Raw genomic sequence first — 26,798 nt, forward strand, 5'->3', positions numbered from 1 at the left:
CCTTGCCTTCACATTCTGTTGCAGAAGCAACAAAAGAACATCATAATGTTTGTAGTTAACATCCATTTTCAATGCTAAAATCATTTTTAATGTTAAATCTAGAGATGTAGGTATTTGAATAGAATTTATACATTTCAACCACCAACAGGATCCTAATACATAAAAGTGTGTGCATTAGTAAATATTTGGGTTTTGTTGGTGATGGAGTTATTTTGTGGGGACCCTTATTGTGTTAAGAATTGTATCCTAAAATTTAAGCATGACATGAAGGAAAGGAGTGAATGAGCCTGTCTCGTAACATGTCTTGCCCCATACATGCCCATTCGACTGCTTTGATCAGTGAAACTTGGACTTTTACAAGTGCGACAGAATGTTCGTTCAGCATTTATGAGGATTCTTTAATTTTTAGCATGGAGCAGCTGTGCTTTGGGACTCCCTGCCTATTGACATTAGGCAGGCATCCTTGCTATATTGTCTTTGATGCCTACTGAAAACGTCCTTATTTCAGCAAGTCTACCCAAACATATAATCGAATTACCTATATTTGTTTTGAAAAATTTACTGGTTTTACCTCTCTGTAGCAGTGATAATTAGTTTATATCTATTTGCTTTTTCAGTTTTGTGAGTTTTAGCTGGGTTTTATCTAAAATTTTATTGTGTACACCATTTAAAGAACTCTTTGATTATGTGGTACGTGAAGCTTTCCAAATACAGTTTAGAAATAAGTTAAAGAGGTTGCATAGCAGTAATAATTTTTGGGATGGGGTAAGCCTCTGAAAATGAAGGAGAACCTCCATGTTGTGTGACCCACCTACAACCCATCAGAACCTACCTACCTGTGGCTTGGGCTTCTGAGTTTGAGAATTTCTGCTTTAAAGGCTTGAAGGTAGGAACGCTAGATTGGGTTTTGCATCTGAAGCAAGGAGCTGGCTAAGAAATATTGGGACAACAAAGCCATGCTAGACCGGTACTCTTGCCCCTTTTGGGCTCAACTGCATGCCATTCCCTGTACTTTTGCTTGTGGATGCTCCTACTTGACCTGCTCCTGCTAGTCTTGATAGCTGTCATGAACCACCTTCTGCTGCACACGAAAGACTAGCTTTTTATAACCTGGAAATTTCTGTAGCTTCACGGTGAGAGCAATAAATTATGTATTTTGCAAATATTGTGCAAACATCTGAGCACAAATGAGGCCATTGAATATTGGTAGAGATGAGGATTTGAGGCCATGTTAGATACTCCACCCTAGTTGTAATCAGAGGAGAATATGAAATGGAACTTCACAAATTGCTGGTTGGTAAGTAAGTAAGGGCAGGGGAGTTGGTAACTACGGCAAAAACCAAGTTCCATGGTTATTGGTGCAGTTGGCCATACAGTAAATAGGCATCCTTGTTGATTGCTAATGCTATAAATGTGGATACTAAAAACATCTTCAGGTTTTCATTATGTTCTTTCCTCCCTGTTTTTTATATTGTCATGCTGACTTCACTCATCCCAAATTCAGGGATGAGGAACTCATAACTAGCCAGATATTGTTTGACTCCCATCAGCTCCAGCAAACATGACCAGTTGTTAGGATTGATGGGAGTTGTAGCCCAGCAATCTCTTTAGAGCCACAGGTTCCTCATCCCTGATATAGATGTTGAGAAGCATGGGAGACAAGATAGAACAGTATGGAACCCCATAGCATTAATGCTATAGGTCCAAGCAGTATCCCCTCATCACCACCTTCTGGAATCAGCATTCCATATATAAATTGAACCAGTGGAACACTACACTGCCAGGACCCAACCTGGAGAGCCTGTCTAGAAGGATATCCAGCTGCCAAGAGGCCCAGAAGAATTAGCAGTCACATTCTCTTTGTCTCTCTCCCAATTTGGTCATCAATAAGCAGCCCAAGCCTTTCTGTGCCTGATCCGGGCCTGAAACCAGATTGATTCTATTGATCCATTTTATTCTCATCTAGAGTTGCATCCATAGCATCAGAATTCAAACTGGTGCTCCTCAGTTCTAAATACCAGCCGCTTCCCTGGCAGCTCACAGTAGCAACTTTTTCATTTCTTTTTTTTCTTTTGGCTACTCTTGCCTGTAACAGGCTTCCTTAAATAGCTGCTTCTTATCTGTGGTTTGAGCTGTTTCTGTACACATCCATCCCCTAATGGCACAGCCTGTAGCATAGATGGCTGAGTCAGCAAGCCAGCAGGATCTCCCCGGGGAAGCATTTTGTGTGGGAAATGACTGCTTTGTTTGGAGGCAGGAGTTCTTAAGCCCTTATCTCCAAATAAACTCTTGCTTATGCATTTGTGCTGACACCTGTGCCTCTTAATATTGGATTTACTGGTCTCTCGTAGCATCTGTCCTCAGCAATGCATTAACCTTGGTCTGCCCAGGTCACTGCCACTCATTAACCCCCCACTGCTGGGGGTAAGTGTTGTGTTCCCAGCTGATGCCCTCAGCCAATTTTTGCGATGGATTGAGAAGTGTCTCACGGAAAGGTCTGCTTCTCAATACATGTGTATGGCCAACTGTTGCTTTTTGGTGGGGGGACAGTCATTCAAGAGCCATACAAGGAGTTTGAAGCACACACAGCTGGGCAACACGGTTCAGTTGACAGAAGATGGCATTTTGGAAAGCACCCAAAGATATTGGTTGTTGTGGAGCTTTTATCTTTTTTTATATATATATAAAATATTTATTAAAGTTTCACAAATTATACAAACAAACACAACAATACACACAAACACAAAAAAAGAACAAGTATAATTTCAGACCCTTGTTTTCTTATAACTTATTTCTCCGACCTCCTCATACCTCCCCTTTCTGCATTCCAATTTCAAATTTTAGTTCAGCAAATCCTCACCTTTAAATTTATCTAATTTTTAACCTTTCTTTTAACTTAATCCTTACAACTGTAATCTACTTAATTTCTAAACCAGCATCATTCTAACATTCATTAATTTTACAATGTTTCTTAAGATAGTTCTTAAATTTCTTCCAATCTTCTTCCGCCGTCTCTTTTCCCTGGTCTCGGATTCTGCCGGTCATTTCTGCCGTTGTGGAGCTTTTATCTTTTTTTTAAAAAAAATATTTTATTCAAATTTCAAACATAAAATAGAAAATCACATAGCAAACACACAAAATCCCTTCACCAAAGAAATAACAAACGAAAAAACCAATTATACCAACAAACAATATAGAAAAGAAAAGAAAAAAAAAACACAACTGTTCATAACATTTTTGTATGACTAACTGGACTTCCTCACATCTCCCTACCCTGCATTCTCTGTAATAAAAATGCCAGCAAATTATTACCTTCTTTCATTTCTTATTTTATACCTCTCAAATGTTATACTTCTAGACTTAAAGTAATTTTTATCAATTAGTTGTAACTTAGATTAAACATAATATTACTTTAAGTTTCGACCTTTTCTTACATATCACTTAATTTTCTATATCTTTCAGTCGAGTTACTGGAACCATATTTTTCTGAATCGTGCAATTTCTTAACATTCATACAATTTATACTGTTTTTGTAGATAGTCCTTAAACTTTTTCCAATCCTCTTCCATTGTTTCTTCTCCCAAATCTCGGATTCTGCCAGTCATTTCGGCCAGTTCCATATAGTCCATCAGTTGCGTCTGCCACTCTTCCAGTGTGGGCAAATCTTGTGTCTTCCAGTGTTTTGCGATGAGTATTCTTGCTGCTGTAGTTGCATACATAAAAAAAGTTCTGTCCTTCTTTAACATTTTCTGGCCGACAATGCCCAAGAGGAAGGCCTCTGGTTTCTTAGTAAAGGTATATTTAAATGCCTTTTTTAGCTCATTGTAGATCATTTCCCAGAAGGCCTTCACTCTTGGACAAGTCCACCAGAGGTGAAAGAATGTCCCTTCAGCCTCCTTACATTTCCAACATTTATTATCAGACAGGTGGTATATTTTTGCAAGTTTGACTGGGGTCATGTACCACCTGTATATCATTTTCATAATATTTTCCTTCAAGGCATTACATGCCGTAAATTTCATACCGGTGGTCCATAACCTTTCCCAGTCCTCAAACATAATGTTGTACCCAATATCCTGAGCCCATTTTATCATGGCTGATTTAACTGTCTCATCCTGAGTGTTCCATTTAAGCAGCAAATTATACATTCTTGAAAGTACCTTGGTCTTTGGTTCTAACAATTCTGTTTCTAATTTCGATTTTTCCACCTGGAACATTGTGGAGCTTTTATCAATGAGATATTCTGCGTTGTGAACTGGGCACATCTGGATGCCCTCTTCCAAAAAGCACCGGAGAAGATTCGGAACAAGGCAATGGAGCCATTGTCCTTAGACACAACACACGGAAAGGATTCTAGGAAGTTCTGCCCTACAATATAGACAAGTGGTCATGGCTGCTTTCACCTTTCTGAAATTGTGTTTCCATGATTCCTGGTGAGTTGCCTGACCGCTGACCTGCAGCAAACTCTGTCCCCTGTGCATTTCCTCTTTCTCTTGTATGCTGCCTCTTCCAAAGGAGAACACCATTTGCTTGCTGCACAAGCCCAGCTGTCTTTGTGAGATGGCAGAACACTTCTGGGCCTCTGCCAGGGACAGATCTATATATGGAGTGTCTGATGCTCCCATCAGATCAATGGTTTTAGCCGGAGATTGCTGAGCACTGCTTGTTTTAGCTAGTGCTGTCTGACAGGATGGCTTATGGGAGTTGTCAGGGCTGCAGCTGCAGAGGATATTTAGCATCCTACAGGTTGAGCTAGTGCAGGCTGCCAAAGGTCCTAAACTGGCAGGATAGTGGTCATTTGGAAGAGATTTTAGGGTTGCCTTAAAGAGGCATATATAAGTGATCTCCAGCACAGACAGCATCTTGCCCAGCAAAAGCAAGGTAGGCCTGCTGGGATATGTGTGTGTTGGTGGGAATCAAGGACTTGAGTTAATGGGCATTAAAATGGCAAATGGTAATTCACTATAAGCAAGTGTAAAGTAATGCACATGGGGGGACCCCACCCTTATTTTGCATATATACTAATGGAGTCTGAAGTGGCAGTGACTAACCAAGAACAAGACCTTGGGTTTGCAGTAGATAGTTCAGTTAAGATGTCAACCCATTGTGAAACCCATTATGAAAAAGGCAAATTCCATATTAGGGATTGTTTAAAAAGCAATTTAAAACAAAAGCGGCAATGTCACTATGCAAACCTATGTTGAGGCCACACTTTAAATGCTGTGTGCAGTTCTGATTTCCTTATCTCAAAAAGGATCATGCAGCATAGGAAAGGGGGCACAGGAAAATGAGCAAGGGGTTGGAGCAATTCCCTTTTGACGAAAGGGTTACAGCATTTGGGGCTTCTTAATTTAGAGAAAAGGCGACTAAGAGTCAACATGGTAGAGGTGCCTAAGATTAGGCATGGTGTGGAGAAAATGGATAGGGAGATGTTTTTCTCCCTCTCTCTTAATACTGGATGCCAGGGTCATTCAGTAAAGCCAAATCTTGGAGGATTCAGGACCAAAATATAGGAAGTGCATAGTTAAACTATGACATTCGTTCCCACAAGATGCAGTGACCGCCACCAACTTTTATGGCTTTGAAATGGATACCAGCCATAACTGTTTTGCCTCTGTTGTTGGAGGCAGAATGCATCTGAATAACAAATCTGGAGAGTGCTATTGCACTCTGCTCCTGCTTGTGGGCTTCCCATAGGCATCTTGTTGACCATTGTGAGAACAGGATGCTGAACTATAAATGACTCTTGGGCCTGATCCAGCAGGGCTCTTTGTATGTCTTAAAATGTGCCTAAATGTAACACTCACTTAATTCAGCTGTCTGATCCTTGGGGAAGAGTACAAAATGTCCAGGTTTTCTTCCCCCAAAGCAACAATTCAAAGAATCAGGACTCTCTTAATGCCCTTTTAAATTACAATAATTAAATGCCAGTGCAGCTGAGAATTAATGGCTTTTTGTGTGTGGTCCATGTTCCGCCAACTCCAGATCCCATAAATTCTCCAATGTCTCTATAAAAAAAGGAATATTTGTGACCGCGCAAGATGCGAGAATGTAAAAGAGAAGAAGAAATAAAATAAAATAAATTCCCCAATCAAAGTACTATAAAGAAGAGAATGTTGCATTGATTCGATCTTTTGTTTTTGGGTGGAGTGGGGGAAAGCTGAGGGACACTGTAGTGTATGGAAACTACTTCCTATTATGCATTTCTGCCCTCACTGTTACTTCCAGTTTGCTCTAACCACCTAATTGTGTCTATAATTAGAAACTGAACACTCTTAAATTACATTTGAAAAGTCAAATTCTATTGTCCTTTCCTTCTTTCTGGTAGGCACAACTATCTGCTGCTGGTGTACAGGACAGGTATTAATACTAGAATGACAGCTTGCCTGCCTGTATCGCTGTCTCGGTTCCTGCCCATCTGGCAGCATCCTGAGCCATCACTTTTGTTCAGCACTTTTGTGCTGAACTGAAAGTAAACAAAGCCAGCTGAATCGATGCCTTCAAAATGCAAAGATCATTTTAAAAACAACATACGTATCTGTGGCGATGTCATAGTCTAAATGAGCAGTGGAGCGTTCCCAGTAAGGCAGGAAGAAATACAGTACAACCTTTCTTTGGCAATGCCCTGTATGTTTTAGAAAGCTGGGCTCTGGTTCTGGTGTCAGTTAACTCCACTTGCTAGTTCCCAGCATGATCTTTGGGCTTGTTGGTTGAATCTGAGTCCAAAGAGCTTTCCTCACCCTGGCAGCCACGTACATTGTGAGCCAGAGATGCGGATACTAATTTACTCCTAACCTGGCTGCAGCGTGCCCTGTGATGTGCTGTCAATCATAGCCCCATTAGACACTTCTTCATGCCAGCCTCGAGTGACTGCTGCAAAGCTGTTGGCTGCCTTTCAGCTCCTGTCGGAGCCATATGTTGGATATCCAGGTTCTTTATGTGGGACCTGTCGAAGGGTCTTACAGAACAGATGTTCGTGTTGAGCAATATGCTTGAGAGAATTTTCCAAAGCTCCTCATTTGCCAGGACTCTTGGCTCAGGTTTTTCAATGCTGATTGTGCTCTTTGCACTGATGGCCTCTGTTGGGGAGTGGGGAGCTCAGATGGAAGTGAACTGCAGCATTTGTCTGTCTTCCATAAACACCACTGTCACTACTTTCAGATTTCACACCAAACCATGGTGGTATATCATGAATAAGGCATCTAAGTGCTGGGTGGAGATTGGAAGGTAAAGACAGTCCCTGCCTGCAGACTTGCAATCTAAAAGACACAATACAAAAGAGTTAGAAGCAAGCAAATTGAGGCAACCTGTTCTGAAAGTAACAAACATTAGCCAGTAGCATCCATTCTGGACAGGTAGACCTCCCTGCCTTTATACTCACATGCACAAACAAGTAGCCCTTGAACCCCTAGCAGATGATAAAGGTCCAAGTTGGCTTCGGCTCTCAAACCAAGGTTTGCAAATGGCTACCAATTTAAGATATCAAGTCATGTTTTGAAGCTGGTTTGCATGAACTGTGGTTTTCCATTCTATTTGAATTCACAAAGCGTTGACAAACCACATTTATGACCCATGCTCTGTCTCAAGAGGCTACCGCATCATGTGGAGAGAGGTGTGAACTGAACAAAGATGCATTCTGAGCAGAGAAAATGAAACCAGACAAGGAGCTCTCCAAGTAATGGTTTGCCTATTGTAGGTTTAGAAGCTCAACCCATGAAGTGGGTTTTTAACCACCATAGGTGTAGTACAGCTATGTACCTCCTTGTTTTGCTGACTACCTCTTTGTACTGATAACTGGCCCATTTATGTTTTTTTGATAGATGTTTCCATTGATTAAGATGAAGAAGATGATACCGGCCATGTTTGAATAAGATAGGCACAATGTTTTTGCTTACATATGCAGCCCCACCTCTCCTCCCCTTGATGCTTGTAGGAATCAAACTGGGAAGTAATTTGAATCAAGAAGCCCTGGTTACCGGATTTGGAACAAACCAGGATATTAAATCTCCAGGGCACAGTTTGACTACAACTCCCTTCATCCCTGACCATTGGCCATGGTGGGTGGAGGTCTGTGGAGTTGGAGTCCAACAACATCTGGAGGGCCACCTCTGATCTAATGGTTCATTTTCACACTACACGTCCCAGTTTCTTTTGTCCTGTTCAACACATTCTTAGATTTAGCTTCTGGGCAGGCATCTTCTAAACTGATACAGAGGATCTTTCTTTACCTACTACCATGAGGAATTTTGAATTTAACAGGTGATCCATTAAATCGGGGGTGGCCCTCTAGATGTTGGGAGTTGAAGTCAAACCCCTTTCTTTGAGACGTAATATTTTGTGTTTGATACAGCTCTGAAAAGTCTGGAAGAAAGGGATTCCACATTCCCTGGGAATTTTAATTCATTGCAGAGCTCTCCTTAACAGTTAAGAAGGTTATATGCATACATGCATATCTTTATCTATCTATGTAAATCTGCTTTGTCATTTACTCATTTTCTCCTGTTCACTAGAGCAGTGTTTCCCAACCACTGTTCCGCGGCACACTAGTGTGCCACGAGATGTTGCCTGGTGTGCCGCGGGAAAAATTAAAAAATTCGAAAGATTTTTTTTTTAAGTCAAATTTTCGATTGGGGCGCCGTCACTAGATGACCCCTGGGGTTCCCTCCCTCCCTCCCTGCGCCTCCCTCCTCCTCCTCCTCCTCCGGGGAGGCCCTTCCTGGCTCTCGGCCAAGGCTTGGCTGCTGCCACTCACTCACTCGCTCGCCCACCCGTCCCTCCATCCCTGCACCCGGCCTCTCCCCCTCCGTCCCCGGCGCGGGGGCTGCCGGGATCCGTAGTCCCCTCGCCCTTGGGCTCCGCGCCCGCGCGGGGTGCACAAACTACGTTTCCCAGCGTGGCCTGGCGGGCCGGGCGTTTTGTTTGAAGCGCTCTTCTCCCGGCCATGGAATGAGCGCAGCAGCGGCAGCGGCCAGGCAGGGGCTCTTCTGCGCAGACCCCGCGCAGCCTGCCTGCGCCCCCGCGGAGATCGGGCGGCAGGATGGAGCCCGGGGATCCCCACGGAGGCGGAGCGGCGGAGGCGGAGGCTGCCCCCCAGGTAGGGCTGCGTCGGGGGGTTTTAATTTTTGCAATGCTGCATCCGCGCCGGAGGGGACGCATCGGACCGCGGGGAGACCCCTTGGCGGGCGTGCAAGGCAATGCATGCGTGCAGGCGTTGCATGGAGTGCAGTGCAATGCAATGGCAACGCGGCGCCCTGCATGCATGCATGCAACTTCCACCGGCGCTCCGGACTTGGCAGGTGAGGGGGGTCCCCAGTGGGCGGCAGAGAGAGCCGGGAGGGCGAAGGGGAGCCGGGGGGGAGCAGCGCTGCTCCCCGAGCCGAGCCCGGGGGGAAACTTCGGCGTCGTTGCGCCGGGTGTTGGAAGCGGAGGCTGGCGGGGGCCCCTCACCTGCAAAACCTGGTCGCCTCTCATATATTTCGTGCATTGCATTCATCGCCCGCTTTCTCCTCCAAGGAGCTCCCGGGGGCGCGCGTGGCTCTCCCAGTGTTATCCTCGCAACAACAGCCCTGCGAGGTGGGTCAGGCGAGTGGCCCAAGGGAGCACCCAGGAATTGTCCTGGCCAGGTGGGGTGATTTGAACCCTGCTCTCTGCCCGGTCTTCGTCCTCATTTAGCCCCCACATGTGCATGACTGTGCATGACTGAGGTTTTCCCCCCTCGTCTTGGCTATGGTGTGAGTCTGTCCTGTTAATTAATGGGGTTCTGCCTTCGGAGAAGATGAGCCAGCCCTCAAGGAGGTGATTATGTAATTTGCTAGCAATTCATGTCCCTCCCGGCGTGACGCCGCGCGCTGACGTCACGGGGCTGTAATGGTGGTGTGCCTCGAGATTTTTTTCATGAAACAAGTGTGCCTTTGCCCAAAAAAGGTTGGGAAACACTGCACTAGAGCAACATTTGAGAACAATTGTTACCCCTCTTCCTCTGAGATTCTTAAATACTGAACACCCAAGCCACTTTCCTTAACCTTCTTTTGTGTTCTCAGGCTTTCTGCTTAAGTAGTCTGAAAAGACTGTAAAAGGAAAATGGCTTCATTTCTTTTCAGTGTTCTTTCTAGCGCTTTTTCGTAGCTGAAACATTTTCAAGTTCTCAACGCCTTTGTTAAACTGTGATCCATTATGGTGAACACAGCACTCCAAATGAAGCCTTAACAGTGACAAATGGAGTGAAGCTGATTTCTTGAGGTGTGGAAACCATGTTCCTGTTAATGCAGGCTAGCATAGCCTTGGCCTTTTGAGCCAATGCACCATATTGTTGGCTTGTGTCTCTGTGCAAGTTTTTGTTTCCAGGAAAGTATAAAATGCAAAGTAGTAACAAAGAAATCAGTATGTCTTAACCATTTGCAGCTGGAATGAAAATAAATAAAAATGCTTCTTCTGCTCCTGTTTAAGATGTTATTCTGAGTTCTGAAACCAAAGTTTCTAAGATACTGAACATTTTTTATTTATAGTCACCTCTATAGCTGTATTCTTTGTGTACAAATTCTTAAATAAGGCAGTTCTCTATTTAGAATTAATAAACTGTTGCGTAAACCATAGTGCAGAATATTATAAACCTTGAACATTATTGGGTTTTAAAAATAGTGATTTAGAATGCTCTTAGTGCTCCCTACAACTGCAGCTCAGTTATATTATCCCCATATTTCATATTGGGGATGGTAGTGGTTAAAACTAATCATGGAATTCAAAGTAGCACTAAGGAGATCACTCATTCCATGCTAGCATTTCTGCTTGTCTGATGGAACTGTCACCACCTCCTCCCTCCACAACCTGTTCTACCAGTTCCGCAAACACTCCAGAGCTGATCTGGTGGGCAGGGGAATCCCTGCTGCACTGTTGGGACTCATTGTGCTGGCTCCTGCTAGCACAACGATTTAATTTAATCTGGTCCAAAGAGACTGGTTTACCTGAGATCACCTGGAAAGTTTGTGGCCGGGCTATGATTTGAACCAGGGCATCCTGTTTCATGCTTTGCTACTATTTTACACTGGCAGGCAACTTTTGTTCGCTTGAAGAAGATTTCATATGATCCAAGCTTCCACCAGAGCTGGACCCTAAAACTCATGAAGAAACAAGCGAATGCGCAGAAACCCTTTTCCTTACTAAATGCAGAGCCAATAAATCCGTTAATTAACCACTGCCTCCACTTTTTAAATTAAGGGAAAGAGATTCTGGATAGGGGTGGACTCTTAAGATTAAGGGCTGCTCCACTTGTGTGTGCATCTCTATGTATGTAACGTGTGTATAAAGTGTTAAGGAATGTGGCACACATCCCCTGCACACTTGGAGATGCAGTAGACACGCACTAGGGAACCGGGAGCATCCGTGGCTCCCTGTCAAGTGTTCATGGAGCGTTTGGAGATGCACAGCATCACTTCCCACCTCCTATGTGTTACTTGTTTCCATGACAAATGCTGCTATACTGCAGTAGCCAAATAGGGCATGTGAAGCCTATCTAAGCTTTACAGTCCTACTGCCATGGGGCTTGTTAATTCAGGATTGTTACCTTCACTCAGGTTATTGATATGCTGCACCCCAGCTTTGGGGGTCCCAGAGTAATGTAGCAAGTGTAGGTCCACAGAGCACAGGGGACTTGGAGACATACCGTGTGATTTATTTGCACTCCTGGGGGTCTTTCTCCCCATAGATTGTCAGGACATTCTTCCATACATCACGCCAGATGTCTAGATGAGAGATGGGACCCCAGAGCGCTGGGTGCATATTGCACAAAGTGCCATGTGGTCCCTGTCTCATGGATTAATGGAATAAGCTATGAGTGTCCATCATCTGTTCACCAATGTCATTCCTTGGCCAATGATGCTGCAGTAAGAAAACAGCCCTTGATTATTTTGTGGCCCAGTTCTTACAGACAATAAATGTGGCAGTAAAGCTTTCAGTGGACTGAACTACTTCAGGCTACAGTTGGGCTCACATTATGAAATGCTTGATCCTTCATTTTTTTTAAAAAAAGTTAATACATGTCAATCAGACATAGCATGTTGGAGGTAATATTCCTGGGCATGCTAGCTTTCTCTGTGTAAGGTTTTACCATTTTATTTTGCATAGAGGGAGCATCCCATCATTTGATTTTCTTGTCTGCAGTCTGAAATAGTACTGACATAGTTTCCCTCTTTGCCTACGGTTTGCCAGAGCCCACGACTTAACTTTAACCTTGGATTTGCCTGTATAAACAGTTGTGATTAAGTGTATTATTTATTAATTAAATTTATGCACTGCCCTTCATCCAAGGATTATATAACATAATAACAAACAAAACAATAATGCGCCCCAAACACACACAGTTTAAAAGGCCATAGAAAGGTTTCAGAGAAGAGGAATGTTTTTGCCTGGCTCCTAAAGATATGTGAAGAAGGTGCCAGGCGAGCCTTCCTAGGGAGAGTATGCCACAAACCAGCAGCCACTGCAGAAAAGGCCCAGACCTCTTGTGGTCATCAGATGATTGCCGGATCTGGGTCAGTTTGTATGGGAAGAGGTGGTCCTTGAAGTATTGCGGCCCTGACCCTTTTAAATGATGCTGAATGCCTGAAGGATGGTGGTACAACCTTTTCCTCCTCTGAAGCCCCATTTAGAAGTTATACTCAATGCAAAAGAGCAATGCACGAGAGTGAGGTTGCACTGAATAGCCTTGGCTCCTATGTTGCACACCCGCTAGTTCCTACCTCTTGGTATCCATGCACGCAGCACAGATATTTGAAGAAGGGAGCCTCCTCTGCAAAGAGGGGGATGCCAGGGGTGTGTGGATGCCATGTCAGTGTTGGTGTGTATTATGTCAGGCAGTGGGGCTCCTTAGCATAGTCCTACTTACGCATTAGTCCCACAAGTGAGTGTAACTGCTGAGCAGTGCTTGGAAAGTTCGTTTTAAAAATAAATTGGTTCCACTTTACCTCCTCTAAAAAGGAATTAGTTCCCATTCCAGTTCCCATCCTCCAGAAAGGAACTAGCTTCATTCCCACCCATTTCATAGATAGTCCGTTTGGTCCTTTGCAATTTCTTTTTCAGCCTATGGAATTTTACAAACTGTTCTGCTAAAGTCTAAAATATACTTCAGACAAGTAAGAAAAATACTCTGTAATGCGATCAATTGTTTTATTTATTCCCCCCAACAATTAGGATTTTTAAGCTTAAACAGTAGCATCACTTTTCAGAGAGGTATACAAATGGTAATAGCAATGAGAAGGCAATGAAACCCTTACATATCTAGATTTACAGTACATAAAATTATTTACTCTCTAGGCTCAGTGCTTTTTTTCTGGGGGGTTTGCATACCCCTAAACATTTTGTGAATCTTTGTACTTTTGTCCATTTACTGTATTTATTTCCCCCGATTTGAACTATAAAATGGTGATTTTCTTGAGTCAAAATGAGAGTGCCCCTAAACATTTTTTTAAAGAAAAAAGCACCGTCTAATTACAAAATTTATCAAATGCATACCTAATATACCACCTTATCAGTCATTTTTAAGCCACTCTACAGGGAGGCTTACCAGAAATAGACCACAAGGCAACTGAGAATCTACTCCAACCTTAAAGGGCTAGAAACAGCAGTCACATCTGTACCATACATTGAAAGCCACTTATATCACTTTAACAGTCATGGTTTCCCCTCAAAGAATCCTGGGAAATGTAGTTCATTAAGGGTGCTAGGAATTGCATTCAGTACCCTTAACAAACATCTTTTCCCAGGTTTCTTTGGGAGGAAGCTATGACTCTTAAAGTGGTATTAGAGTGTGTTCAGTGTGCTGCTGGCATAGAATGATCATTTGCTTCTTAGCCACTGCACTAACTACTAACCTGAGTCTGGCTTCATTCTGCAGGAACATCTGACCAGCAACAGCCAAAGGTTTTGGTCCCAGACTCAACAAGGTGCCCTTAAACCACTGTGGGGTCCTGCCCATTGAAATAATTGAACCAAATTTTAAGATGCCTGAAGTTCTACTTGATAATTAAGTGTGCAAACTTGAAAATTGCAAACACAGAGATCTGTGTAAATTAAAAGCTTTTGTATGATTTCCATAAGACATTTCAGTCTGAAATAGGGCATCACATCAATTTTCTCTCTCTCATTCACCATGACAGCTCTCTTTATTTCACAAATAAACAGAGAGGAAACAGAATGAGCTAAGTACAGTAGAGTATAGAGTGTAAACCAAGAATGAGAAACAAAGAAGTTTGTGATTTGCTTGAGATCAGCACATACCGTATTTTTCGCCCTATAGGACGCACCGTCCCATAAGGCGCACCTAGTTTTTTTTGGGGGGGGGGAATAAAGGGGGAAAATTATTTTTTCCCCAGGCGCGGGGCTGGGGCAGGGGAAGCCTGAGCTTCCCCCGACCCCAGCCCCCAAACAGGCAGCTCTCTGCAAGCCGTGGGAGCCCAGCGCTGGCTCCCGCTGCTTGCTGAGAGGTCCGCGAAGCCTGGACGCGCTGAGCTCGGCGCGCGCAGGCTTCAGCATGCAGGCAACTCTCCGCAAGCAGCGGGAGCGCTCCCGCTGCTTGCGGAGAGGCCCGCAAAGCCTGGAGAGCAGAGGGGTCGGTGCGCACCGACCCCTCTCACTCTCCAGGCTTCAGCGAAAGCCTGCATTCGCCCCATAGGACGCACACACATTTCCCCTTCATTTTTGGAGGGGGAAAAGTGCGTCCTATAGGGCGAAAAATACGGTAATCATCCAGTGGGGAAGTTCAGCTTTCAATAACATCCTGCCCAGAATCCTTCTCTGTTAGGTTTTACTACCATCTCCAGCCTTTTTTCAAAAGAATAGGACAGTTTTCCTAAATACTGTTGGTCATTCCCTGTGTTACATATTTAAGAGTCTCCAGTCTTTTAGCTGATTAAAATAAACCTTGTAGTGTGAAGTTGCCAAAGTTTGTTCCACCCTAGAATTTTTTTTTTTAATATATATTTTTCCACCCTAGAATTTTGATTTAAATGGGAGCTTTTTTTATTATTCAGAGGGCGTCGATATTAATTAGAGTAGATTTTTAATCCATGGAACTGTAAGCAAAGGGTGCACTTTTTAATTTTGTGAGACCACTTTGATTCAGGTATGTTACTGTATTAGGTGATGGAAAAGAAAATATGAAAAAGGGCCTTCCCTCCTAACTGTGAGTAGTAGGCTTTTTGAATGAAATCATAGTGTATGTTCTCTCTCAAGTGCTTCGGCTTTCAAAATGGCACCTATAGTGCTGTATTGATAATATTAAAAGGCAGTCAACTGATCAAGTGCATTGCTGAATGGCAGGCAGCCGCAAGTTAAACCATCCCACCTACCTCACAGCAGACATGCATTTAGCCACACTCCTTTCTTGAGCTAGCGCTGCTCCCTTTGACTCTGCAAAAAGGGCTCTCCTCTCCTGCTGGGGTCCAAAATTAACTGGAGCTGAAAAGACTTGGAAGAGCCTGTTTCAGTGAGATTCCTTTAATGCCGCTAGGCTGGTTGCGGTGAATGGCGCGTTCCTTTCAGGTTTGATGGGGGAAGCGGAGGGGTCTCTTTATGTGAAGACAGTCCATCATCACTGCCGACACTAATTGCTTAGAGCTAGATTTAACTTTCAGACCTTTGATGGGTAAGAAACTGTTTAAGAGCTGTTACGCTTTTGAGAGTCTGCAGAGTCTTTTCGTGAAGCTGCAATTAGTGTTGATGACAATGTGCGTTTCAAAGACTCAGGGTGGGCTGCCTGGGAGAATCTCCCATCTCTTCTTCCCTGACTGCCATTGCCAGTTAGTCGCCTGCTGCCATCTCCATTACCCTAATGTGACTCATACGCTGCTTGCTACTGGGCTGCCACAGGGTTGGTGCCTTCCTGCTGTTCAGTGATGGCTCCCACCCCCACTCCCACCCTGAAGCTGGAATGGTGGTGTCTGGGAGAGGTATTGGCCTGAGGGTAAAGATGAAAGCTTGTGGCCCTCCATCTACAGCAATTAATACTTTAAGCTCCAAATAGGTGGCAGGGCTATTACACATTATTGCCATAGAGCATCTCTGTGCAGAAGACTCCAGGTTTAATCCCAGACATCTTCAGATAGGGCTAGTTAGAGGTCCCTGTCTGAAATCTTGGAGAGCTGCTGCCATTCAGTGCGGACATTACTGAACTTGATTGACTTCTATATAAGGCAGCTTCTGACACTCCTATGTTGCTTCTTGAATCAATAATACCGTTGCTCCTTCACGCCATACCAAACTTATTCCAGTTTTACTCATTGTTCCAGGGCCAGTTCTACCGTTAGGCAAGGCAACCTCCTTTGGTGCTTTCCTCAGCTATTCGCATAGCTGTCAACCGTCCCTTATTTGGTGGGAAACACCCTTATCCCAGCGCCGTGTCCCACTGCTGTCCCTTATTGATGATGTCCCTTAAGTTTCCTGGGTTTCAAATGAAGCAGCTCCTCGCCCTCCCTCCCTGCCGGCCAGGGAGGAGGGGAGCTCCAACTGTGTTTCTTGGCTGCACTGCTCACCCAATAAGGAGTCTAAGAACGACTGGAAGGTGGAGCTTGCATGCCTTGTGCCGATCAAATCGGCCGCGTTGCCTGGGGACTCGCCTTTGGTCAGCGCTTCCCAGCGGGGAGGTGACGGTGGTTTTCCTTGCTGCATCCCCTTTGCTGGGTTACTGCGCTGTGGGAACTACCGCTTGAGACTTCATTTGGCTGCTGGCTGGGCTTTCTGCCTTTGGCTTGGAGGGGCTCAGAAGTTGAACATACCTGTGCTTTGAAAATCCCTTATTTGGGCTGCTGGTCCCTTATTTTTGAGGCTGCTGGTCCCTTATTTTCAAATCTGTAAGTTGACAGCTATGGCTATGGCTATTCGCCCTGAACCCCCTCCCCAGCCATATTCTTCTGTAGCCGCACACCCTGTCCTGACCTTCAAGTGCAGTGAACTATGCTATCCAAATTGCCAGTGTTGGAAGGAAAAATTATTTGCCCACCCAGTCGATTTCTGTATATGGAATGGGAAGCTGGCACCATCTTGCCTTTCACAACAGGTAACAAAATACCTTGGCCCAGCCCTGTAAATTAGGTTGTAGGACCTCACCACAGTGGCCTCACTGACAGCTGCAGGAAAGAGTGTTCAGCCCTTTCCTTCATCATTGTTTTCCTGTTTGCCCTACAGCAGGGGGAAACAGAAGTAGTGTATCTATTTTTTCCTAAGAAAGGCAAAAGGTGGCTGGGGCCGGAGCTGATTTAGATAAGCAAAACAGCACAGGAGGGCAAAATTGAACTTCCCTTCTTCCTACACCACTGCGTAGATCAAATTTGAAGATCCCTATGTGGTTGCAAATAAGTAAAAATAAAATGGAAGATCCTATCATGGCTCTCCCATCTAACCGCTTGGAAAGTGTGAAAATTATGGGTGTCTAGAAATCTTACATTTTAGCTACTGAAACTTGCTTTCTGAGAAACATTTTATCCTAATGGACTTTCCAGATTAAAATGCCTTCTTCTTAGGTAGAGGGTAACTAAGACTATGGAGGAGGGCAGCTTATTTAAACGAATAAAGGTAAAGGACCCCTGACAGTTAAGTCCAGTCGCAAACGACTCTGGGGTTGCAGCGCTCATCTCGCTCTATAGGCCGTGGGAGCCGACGTTTGTCCACAGACAGTTTTTCCAGGTCACATGACCAGCATGACTAAGTCTCTTCTGGTGAAACCAGAGCAGCACACAGAAACACGGTTTACCTTTCCGGCGGAGCGTACCTATTTATCTACTTGCACTTTGATGTGCTTTCGAACTGCTAGGTTGGCAGGAGTTGGGACCGAACAACGGGAGCTCACCCCGTCGCGGGGATTTAAACTGCTCAGTGGTTTACACCACAGCACCACCCACGTCCCATTTAAAGGAATAGCTCAATGCATTTCCTCTTGCAAGGATTTTATTTTTTGAAATGGAGGCTAATCTATTCCAAAACTAACTCCCATGGGGCTGCGAACTCTAATGGAAGGTACCAGAGCCCAAAGCCGACTTTCACAAATCCTGCTCTGAATACAGCTTGTAGAGTTCGGTGCCTGCCTATCTGCATCCCAAAGCAGCTGCCCTTCCTGGGCTCAGAGCCCTCAATTCCTTGAACCAGAGAACTAGGCCAGTTGCTCAGCAGTAGCTCTTAACACTGTAGGAGGTTTGAATGGCTTGTCCTTGGCTTTTCAAAAGAATCATGGGTGAAGCGTAACCTCCTGTTCAATGCTGCCAGCCAAAGCATCTCTTGCTAGGGACGTTCTGTGATATCCATTAGCAAGGCAGCCACCACTAAGGCAGAGAGTGGCCAGTTTTGTATTCCTCTGCTGCCTTTTAATGGATTTGACAACTGTATCCTGGCATCAGAGAAACCACGGAACTCTTGCACAGATGGATGGAGCAAGAGGGGGCTGGGGGTGGGGAGCAATAGGTCTTGATTGACAAGGAATATCAATTTCTGGCTTGAATCCTGCCCTTAAAAAGTAGGAAGAATTTGGAAGTGTATTTTAAGAAACAATTCCAATTCTGTAACTGCAAAATCAACTGCTATTAAAAATGTACATATAAGGATGCAGTATCGTTTCACTATGGCGTTTCAACATATTGGTTTGTTTGGATATATTTTTTGGGAGAAGGGGGTACTATAGAATTTGGTTTCAGCTACCATTGGCCTACATTCCCACCCCACTCCCAGGCATGAAATGGAAAATTGGAACTTAGAATGTGGAAGGGAAAGGGACCAGCCCTGTTGAGAATCAGAACTGGGCAGTGCTGCTGAATATAATATCTGTCTTTAGAACCATAACATGAGAAGGGTTTATATAGAAAGAGAAATGGGGCAAAAAGGAGGATTATACCTGCCTCATTCATCTCCAAAGACCTATGCACTCCAGAGTTATTTCTGTAAAACTTGATCTATGTACAGCTCTTTGTCTTTTATCAGGTACATGCAGCTTTTATCAGGTACTTCCAGAAACTTATGTAACTCCAGGAGTTCTCATGAGCCTTAAAAAAATAATAATCACATGAGATTAGACTTTATGCCTTTAGCAGGAACTGACCGTAGCATTTCAGATTTTGCTTTGTAATCATGACTCATCAAGGCTCAGGCTGGAAACCTTTCATAAATGCCATTCTACAATCCTGGAATATGTGAAGTAATAAAAAACAGAGCCCCTGAACACCTACAGTGTGTTTCCCCAATAACATTAAGCCCAGCCCATATACACCTGAAATTTAGGAGGATCAGGTGGTGAGAGTTGTAGGTTCAATTTCTCTGTCTTTTATTGGAAATAAAAGTTCAGATTCTCCGGATTCCATGGCTGTTGTTTGAAAGAGTGAATATACACAGATGCCATCCTGACCCTTGGTCCATATTTCCCCTATCAGCAGCCCAGGCTTGTCTCACTTTTCTTCATTACCAGTGTGGGAGAGATGACAAGTGCAGAATTAGTGTGCTAAAGAGCTGGCAGCAGAGCTGTCCCTGTGAACTTGTTGTGCACTCCATTCTGTCCACCTTTTGAGTTGAAGCTTCCATCATGGTGATGATGGAATTGGTTTGACCATTGCTGGTACAAAATGCTCTAGGAAGCCATATTGTTGTGTGCCTTAGGGCGACCTTGGTCACAGGTAGGACCGTGTGAGTTCTGCGTGTCACAGTGAACCTGGACCTGGAGGGTACATGTTTGAGGAGGTGGCATTTCAACATCACAGAGCTCCATATCTGGGGTCCCTGTAAAAAGGGTGAAAAACCGTTTGGGCTCCACAGGCCAGATCCCCATCAGGCTTGGTCTGGTGAACCCACCTGTCAATCACCTGACATCACAACAACATCAGGTGTAAGATGCTTTGGAGTTAGGGCTTTATAAATGCCCCCCCCCCATTTTATCAGGGGATTCCAGTGCAAACCAGTTCTTGATTCAAGAATCCCTTGCTAAAAGAGAAGAAAAACCACCTTCATTTTAGTAGGGGTTTCCCTGCCTGAGCTTAGTTAATGGATGCAGAAAGATTGGTTCAGCCCAGCAACTGAACAGAGGTATTCCAATAAACAGGAATGCAGGCACATTTCAAGTGAGACTGAGTCCAGTTAACATCTTGCAGCCCTTGTGTGCCCCACTTTAAGTTCCTGCAAGACTTCTAGTTGTGCCTCTCCCAGGGGCATTAAGTGCCATTTTTGCTGTCTCACCTAGTCAGGATGCAGTTAAAATGGTCTCTGCCTGTTCAGCCTCCAGCTCTGACCTTGGGATTAGCCAATTATAGCTGCAGCACTCGGATACCACCTGAGTCTCAGCCCTCCCTTTTCAAAATCTCCTCCCTTTTGCTCCTCCCTTTCCCTATATACACTGACTCCACCCCACTTCCAGCTCACACCTAGCTTTTAACCCTCTCTTAGCCTCCTAACTGGCCTGTGTCCACCACCTTTCCCTTGTTTTCCTTCAGGATCATGCTGTAACTCTGGATCAAACTTCTGGGTGGCTCTCTCAGCTGGCAGCTCATATATGCTTTTTTAAAAAGCAAAGAGGACAGATATTCCGCACTTGGCATTAAGCATTTCATCAGGCTGTGGCAAAAGCAGAGATGGGAAGCAGGGAACCTCATTGCTCTTCTGAGAGACCAGCTCCTTTTGGCTCCTCTCCCAGAACTGTTTCCATCCCAGCTGGTCAGTTGCAATGATTATCCCCCCCCCCCCAAGTTTGTATACTGTCCTTTATCCAAAGATCCCAGGGTGGTTCTATGTAACTTAAAACATAAGCACCCGAGTTTGCTTTCCCCCTGCATATATTCTTTAAGCCACTCCTCAAGCCTTTGCAGCTGAAGAGAGCCAGTGTGGTGTAGCCTTTCTCAACCTTGCATCCCCAGGTGTTGTTGGACTACAATTCCCACCACCCCTAACCATTGGCCTTGCCAGCTAGGCATGATGGGAATTGTAGTGTAACAACATCTGGGGACCTCAGGTACAGAACGGTTAGAGCAGGCTTCCTCAACCTCGGCCCTCCAGATGTTTTTGGTCTACAACTCCCATGATCCCTAACTAGCAGGACCAGTGGTCAGGGATGATGGGAATTGTAGTCTCAAAACATCTGGAGGGCCAAGGTTGAAGAAGCCTGGATTAGAGTGTCAGACTAGGACCTGAGAGAAACTAGGGTCTGAATCTCCACTCGGCCATGAAGCTCACTGGGGGGCTTTGAGCCAGTTACTCTCAGCCTAGCGTACCTCGCAGGGTCATTGTGGGGATTCAATGAGGCGTGCGGGGAGAACCATGTAAGACACCTTGAACTCCTTGGAGGAAAAGGTGAGATGTAAATAAATAAGAGTGGGGTAGCTATTAAAAAATAAATAAATCCCTAGGCCTTGCTCTCTCCCCAAAGCCTGCCGCCCTTTGTTTTTCAGAAGAAGACGTGGAAAATTTTGATGTAACAAACCTGTCTCAGGATGTGATGCGGAGCATTGAAGCAGACAGCTTTTGGTGTATGAGCAAACTGCTAGATGGGATACAGGTAAGGAGTTTCCTCTTATGCACCACTTATTTTGCCTCTCTGCATCTCTCTATACTTTTGATAACTCCATCTTTGCATTCCCTATCATCTTAGTACTAATCATCCCGATCATGTTTCCTTCTCCCACACTTCAGGAGCAGCATCCAAACATGACTTTTACCTTTGTATAGTAAGCTAGTTTCTATACACACTCACACAACCCCCCATCCTCCATCCAGGGAAGCAACAAGTATTATTGCTTAGGGATGATTAGGGATGCATCCAGGCCAGACAAAAACACTCAAAGAGGGTCCGCCATAGGGCCAGTGAGGGATGTGGTCTAGGGAGAACCTCAAGGGCCTCATAGAGGTCTGAAGGGCCATATTTGAGCCCTGATCCTGAGATTCCCCATCCCTGTTTTAAACCTTCCTTCCTCAGCCTACTTCTCAGTAGTGCCCAAGACACCTCCCTTTATTTCTCCTTTATTTTCATTGAGGATCTCCCCTTCCCAGTAAGCTTCAAGCTAAAGGCTCCTGCTTCCTTTTCCTATTTATGCATTCATCCAAATGAAATTTTGCTCTGTGAGCTCTGTGTCGTTTTCCTCAAGCTCTCACAAACGTTGGCATAGATTTCCTCCATATGATTGGGCATGTTTCCACCTCAAAATGGCTTTTTCTGAAGCTGTAATGGTTCCCTTTCTTTGTAGATCTAGAGGTCGCTTGCCAACAGAAAAGAGCTTCCTCACTTTCTGATGAGGAATGGAGCTTTTCAGGCAGACTTGCCCCCAAACCAAATCAGCCTTGCCTCTCTCATTCTCCTTGCTTTTATCTTGCTGTATTACTTCAACAAACTCCTGAGAAAATGGGCTTGTTACTGGAGAGAAAAATGGTTATCACTGCCCCCCTTTTATTTTTTCTCCTTCAGGAACCACTGCTACCATCCAAATGGTTCTTTCACCCTGCAGGAGATTTATAGCACCTGTGTTTCCTAGCTGAGGAAAAGTTGCATGTCTAAGGTCCCAGGTTCCACCTCTTGGCATTTCTTGTTGCCCTCAGAAGGCATTTCCACCGTGTACGACACTGGGCTAAGAGAAACAATGGCACATGTATCTGCTGGACTTGCTCCTCTTAAACTCACCCTGTGTTTTGCTGCAGGACAATTACACGTTTGCACAGCCGGGGATTCAAAAGAAAGTCAAAGCACTGGAGGAACTTGTCAGCCGTATCGATGGTAGGTGAAATTCAAGCTACCAGAGGGGAAGTCGAACTTGCCAAGTTCTTAATTGTTCACATCTCCAGCCGAGTTGCAACGATTGTGGGCTCACCTTGGCGTTGAGGGTGGAATGCACGAAGCGGAAAGCAGGCTTCTGGAAGCTTCTTTAGCCTGACGGCAGTGCTAGGTGGTAGTCAGACCAGGGGGTCAAATCTGTTAGCTTGATGCCATTAAGGGATGTTGGAAATGGGACACTGCTGGGGAAAGGAGGTGGGTGAGAGGCCATGAGCCGAGAGGCACACAAGAGAATATGTGATTCATCAGAAGAAGGGGGCTGAAGCATCTGAACGGTGCCTGTGGGAGGCATTTGGCTTGGGCTTGTTATGTGGGAGGGATTTGGTTGGATGGAACAGAGACTGTGGCTGAAAGTGGAGCTTCCTGAGACGCAGCCTATGAGCCACACTCCATATTCAGCCGTGTAAATGGCATGTGCTGTTTCAGAGCAGGTACACAATCACTTTAGGAAGTATGAAGTGGAATACCTGCAGTTCGCCTTCCGCTGGATGAACAACTTACTGATGCGGGAGCTTCCTCTTCGCTGCACCATCCGCCTTTGGGACACTTACCAGGTACGGGTGGGTTGGCTTGTTTACTGTCCAGCCTTGTGGTTGGAGAATGGTGCTCAGTAGGGATTCTCCCAGAAAAAGTTATACGGGAGCAGGCACTACAAACCAGCTTTTGCGTGGCAGCATACTCATGTGAAGACATAAAAGAGTTCTTTCACATCCATACAGCCCCATAAAGCTGAGGAGAAGCCGTGATAAAAATAAATAAACCCATGCTAATTCCATTCTTTTTAACCCCAAGTGTCTTTTTTCCAGTCTGAGCCAGAGGGATTCTCTCATTTCCATTTATATGTCTGCGCTGCATTCTTGATTAAGTGGAGGAAAGAGATCTTGGATGAAGAGGACTTCCAGGTAAATCTTCAGAAGGCAGCTACATTTGGGAAAGGATGCCGCATAATTATCCTGCTTGAGGATGTATCTGTCTAGAGTAAGGCAACAGATGGCAGCATGAGCAACGATATCTCTGGCATGTGATTAGGGGCATGAAATTCCCCAATCCAGAGATCCAGGCTTTTTTAAAAAAATGCTTTCCCTGACTGGGGGATCTAGTAAACTTAGTGCGTCACCTGTTAGAGGAAGACCCAAGTATTCTGTGTTTGGATATTTGAAATATACTACATTCTCCCTTGCCTGTTGTCAAAATCACCACTTTTTCTTTCCCCCTAAAGTGAAAATCAGTAAATCAGTAGCTGTAATTCATATTTAATTGAAACAAGACTGCACAGATATAGGTTTCTGCCATAGCTGTAGAGATCTCAACACGTGAAACCACAACAGAACAAAAAGGGCTTTTGCTTTTTTAAAAAAAAACAAAGACAAAAAACCAAGAGCCACATCTTGCTTCTCTCTGGGTACCCACGTTTCTGTCTTAATTTCAGGGCCTTCTAATGTTGCTACAAAACCTTCCCACAATACACTGGGGCAACGAAGAGATTGGACTCCTCCTCGCCGAAGCCTACAGACTCAAGTACATGTTTGCAGATGCGCCCAATCACTACCGCCGATAGGGGCCAGGGATCCGCCTCTGCTCCCCATCATGCTGGCCCGATCCCAATCACTGTGGCAATGCATCACCCGAGTCCTCGGAGCCACTGACAAGGAGCCACTCTGCTGTAAAAAGCTCACATTGGACCTCTGTCTTAACTTTTGCGTGTGCCTGCCTACCACTCTGTGCGTGGATGTGCCACTCAAACTACCATTTGTGTCCTGTGCTGTGACGGTGACCTGAGCCCAGGGTGCAGGGTGGGCGGGCAGGGGCTGTAAGAATAAACTGAGCCTCTGACTGCCTTTCCAAGCTCCAGCGTGGGTCATCTAAGCCTTGCAGCCTCTTGTTAACCCGCCTAAGCACAGACACACTCACACACTCCCAGCTGGGCCTGTGTTCTTCTTCTCCTTCTTCAGATGCTGTTCAATCAAAGTCCCCAATGAAGATGCCTTACAAAGAGTCCTGCCCAGGGGATGGCAGTGCCGTTGGACACAAGAAGCTCTCAGGGCTTAGCTTCACTCCACATGTCTGAAGAAGTGCACCGTTTCAAAAGGTTAACAAGAGACACACACACACACACACTCGCGTAACACTCCACTCCTGCGCAATCGCGCCCCTCTGCATACGGGGGCTCGTATGTGTTCCAAGGCTGTCTTGTCCACGCACAGTTGGGAATGACACAAGTGATAGGACGCCTCCTGTGATTGACTTGATTGATTGACTTGATTGATTGACTGATTGATTGATTGATTGATTGACTGATCTACTGTGTGTGTTGAACCGGAGGGCGTCAGGGTGTGGGAGCTGTGCTTCGAAAAGGAAATCCTTTCTGTGACAATGACATTCCTCCAAGGCATTATGTGTATATTGTGTTCTTGTGTATATGGGTAAAAGATGTACAATATAAGTCTTCTGTTTGTAGCAGATATGATTTTATATTTATAACGTGCGTCCCAAGCGTATAAAGGCTGCCTAGGTTGCAAATAACAGTGGGCCTGCTGCGTCCCCCGGTCACCAGGGTGTCAGAGCTGTCAGCACATCTGCACTAGCTCATTTCCACCCCCAACCCCCGATATAAGCATTTTGTTTCTGTCCAGAAAACTTGACTCCAAAGCGAAGCAGCATTGCACGACCTCCAGGGCCAAGGAAGTGAAGGGTTTGAAGAGAGAGGCACATTCTGCTGGAACAGGCACCTTGGACCAGGTGGAAGTTGACCTGAAAGACACCCACCTTACCCCCTCCACACTCCAGCATGCCCTTATAACAAGCATGGCAGCCCTCTGCTCTCAAGTAGTGCAGCAGCAGCAGCAGCAGCAGCGGAGACCAGTCTTGTACATTGCTGTAGCAAGTCTCCCTTGCACATTGCTGTAGCGAGGAAAAGGGTCCTCGCCAGCACCTCCTGGCTTTCCTTCTTCCAGCCCTAGCGAGAATCTAGTCCTTTGCTTGAGCAGCGGGGAAGACAGATGGGCATCTTGCTGCAAGGCTTCCGAACTGTTCAGAGGAGGTAGGAGATGGCTTCTCTCCTAAGCTCCCTTCCTCTATCTCTCCCCCACCATTGTCTCAATGTGATTTTCATTGGGGAAATGGAGAATGTTTTTCATTTTAACCGTTTCTTCCAGCCAGCAGGCGCAGCCTCATTAGTGCCAAGCCTTGACCTCTCGGGGCAGATCTGCTCCCTTAGGCTGAGGTCCTCTCCTTGTGTTGGGCCAACCTTTGCTGTTCTTCTCATCAGGCTTCAGACTGCGCCCACCTCCGTTTGTTTTGTTTTGTTTTTTCCTCCTGGGGCCGAGAAAGAGAAGCCGTCCAGTGAAGGCACCAGAAGGCATGAGAAGGGTGAGGGCCTTTCCACCATTCAAATCCCCAGCAGTGTCTCTCATGTTGCTTCCCTAACCTGGAATTGTTTTCTCAGGCATTCTGATTTGATTTTTTTTCTTTTGTGTGTGTGCCTTTTGTTGTTTCCTCCGAGACAGCGACCTGGTGGTCATTAGTTTAACATGACTAATTAAAAGAGAAAACCATCCCTTGTTGCTGTTCTTTATTCTTGGTGGGTTTGTGGATGAGGAGCGATGAGGCTTTTGAGGACTTCCTCGCATTCCTGAATCAATCTCCCATTGCTTTCCTCTTTCTTTTTGAGAGGTTCCAGTCTAATTCTGCCCTTTCTCCTGAAGCAGGAATTCCCCAATTTATGATGCTTAATTCTGTCACCTTTTAGAACATGGGTAGGCAAACTAAGATCCGGGGGCCGGATCCAGCCCAGTCGCCTTCTAAATCCAGCCTGTGGACGGTCCGGGAGTCAGCATGTTTTTACATGAGTAGAATGTGTCCTTTTATTTAAAATGCATCTCTGGGTTATTTGTGGGGCCTGCTGGGTGTTTTTACGTGAGTAGAATGTGTGCTTTTATTTAAAATGCATCTCTGGGTTATTTGTGGGGCATAGGAATTCATTCATTCCCCCCCCTCAAAATATAGACCAGCCCCCCCACAA

At 45.1% G+C, this 26,798-nt stretch overlaps 1 protein-coding gene across 2 annotated transcripts in view; it reads left to right on the forward strand.

Annotated features, from left to right (window-relative positions):
* TBC1D22B (TBC1 domain family member 22B) overlaps positions 1-26,333 on the forward strand; it is a 42,721-nt gene extending 16,388 nt beyond the window's left edge. For both annotated transcript variants that reach the window (XM_081194595.1, XM_081194594.1), the window contains exons 9-13: positions 21,405-21,511; positions 22,645-22,720; positions 23,204-23,331; positions 23,584-23,679; positions 24,207-26,333. In XM_081194595.1, coding sequence (XP_081050721.1) covers positions 21,405-21,511; positions 22,645-22,720; positions 23,204-23,331; positions 23,584-23,679; positions 24,207-24,335 — 536 coding nt within the window. In that variant the 3' untranslated portion in view covers positions 24,336-26,333. The remainder of the gene's footprint in view (positions 1-21,404; positions 21,512-22,644; positions 22,721-23,203; positions 23,332-23,583; positions 23,680-24,206) is intronic.
* Positions 26,334-26,798: the final 465 nt, after the last annotated feature.

The sequence above is a fragment of the Podarcis bocagei genome, assembly GCF_964188305.1.
Source record: "Podarcis bocagei genome assembly, chromosome: 5".
In the NCBI taxonomy this organism is placed as follows: Eukaryota; Metazoa; Chordata; class Lepidosauria; order Squamata; family Lacertidae; genus Podarcis; species Podarcis bocagei.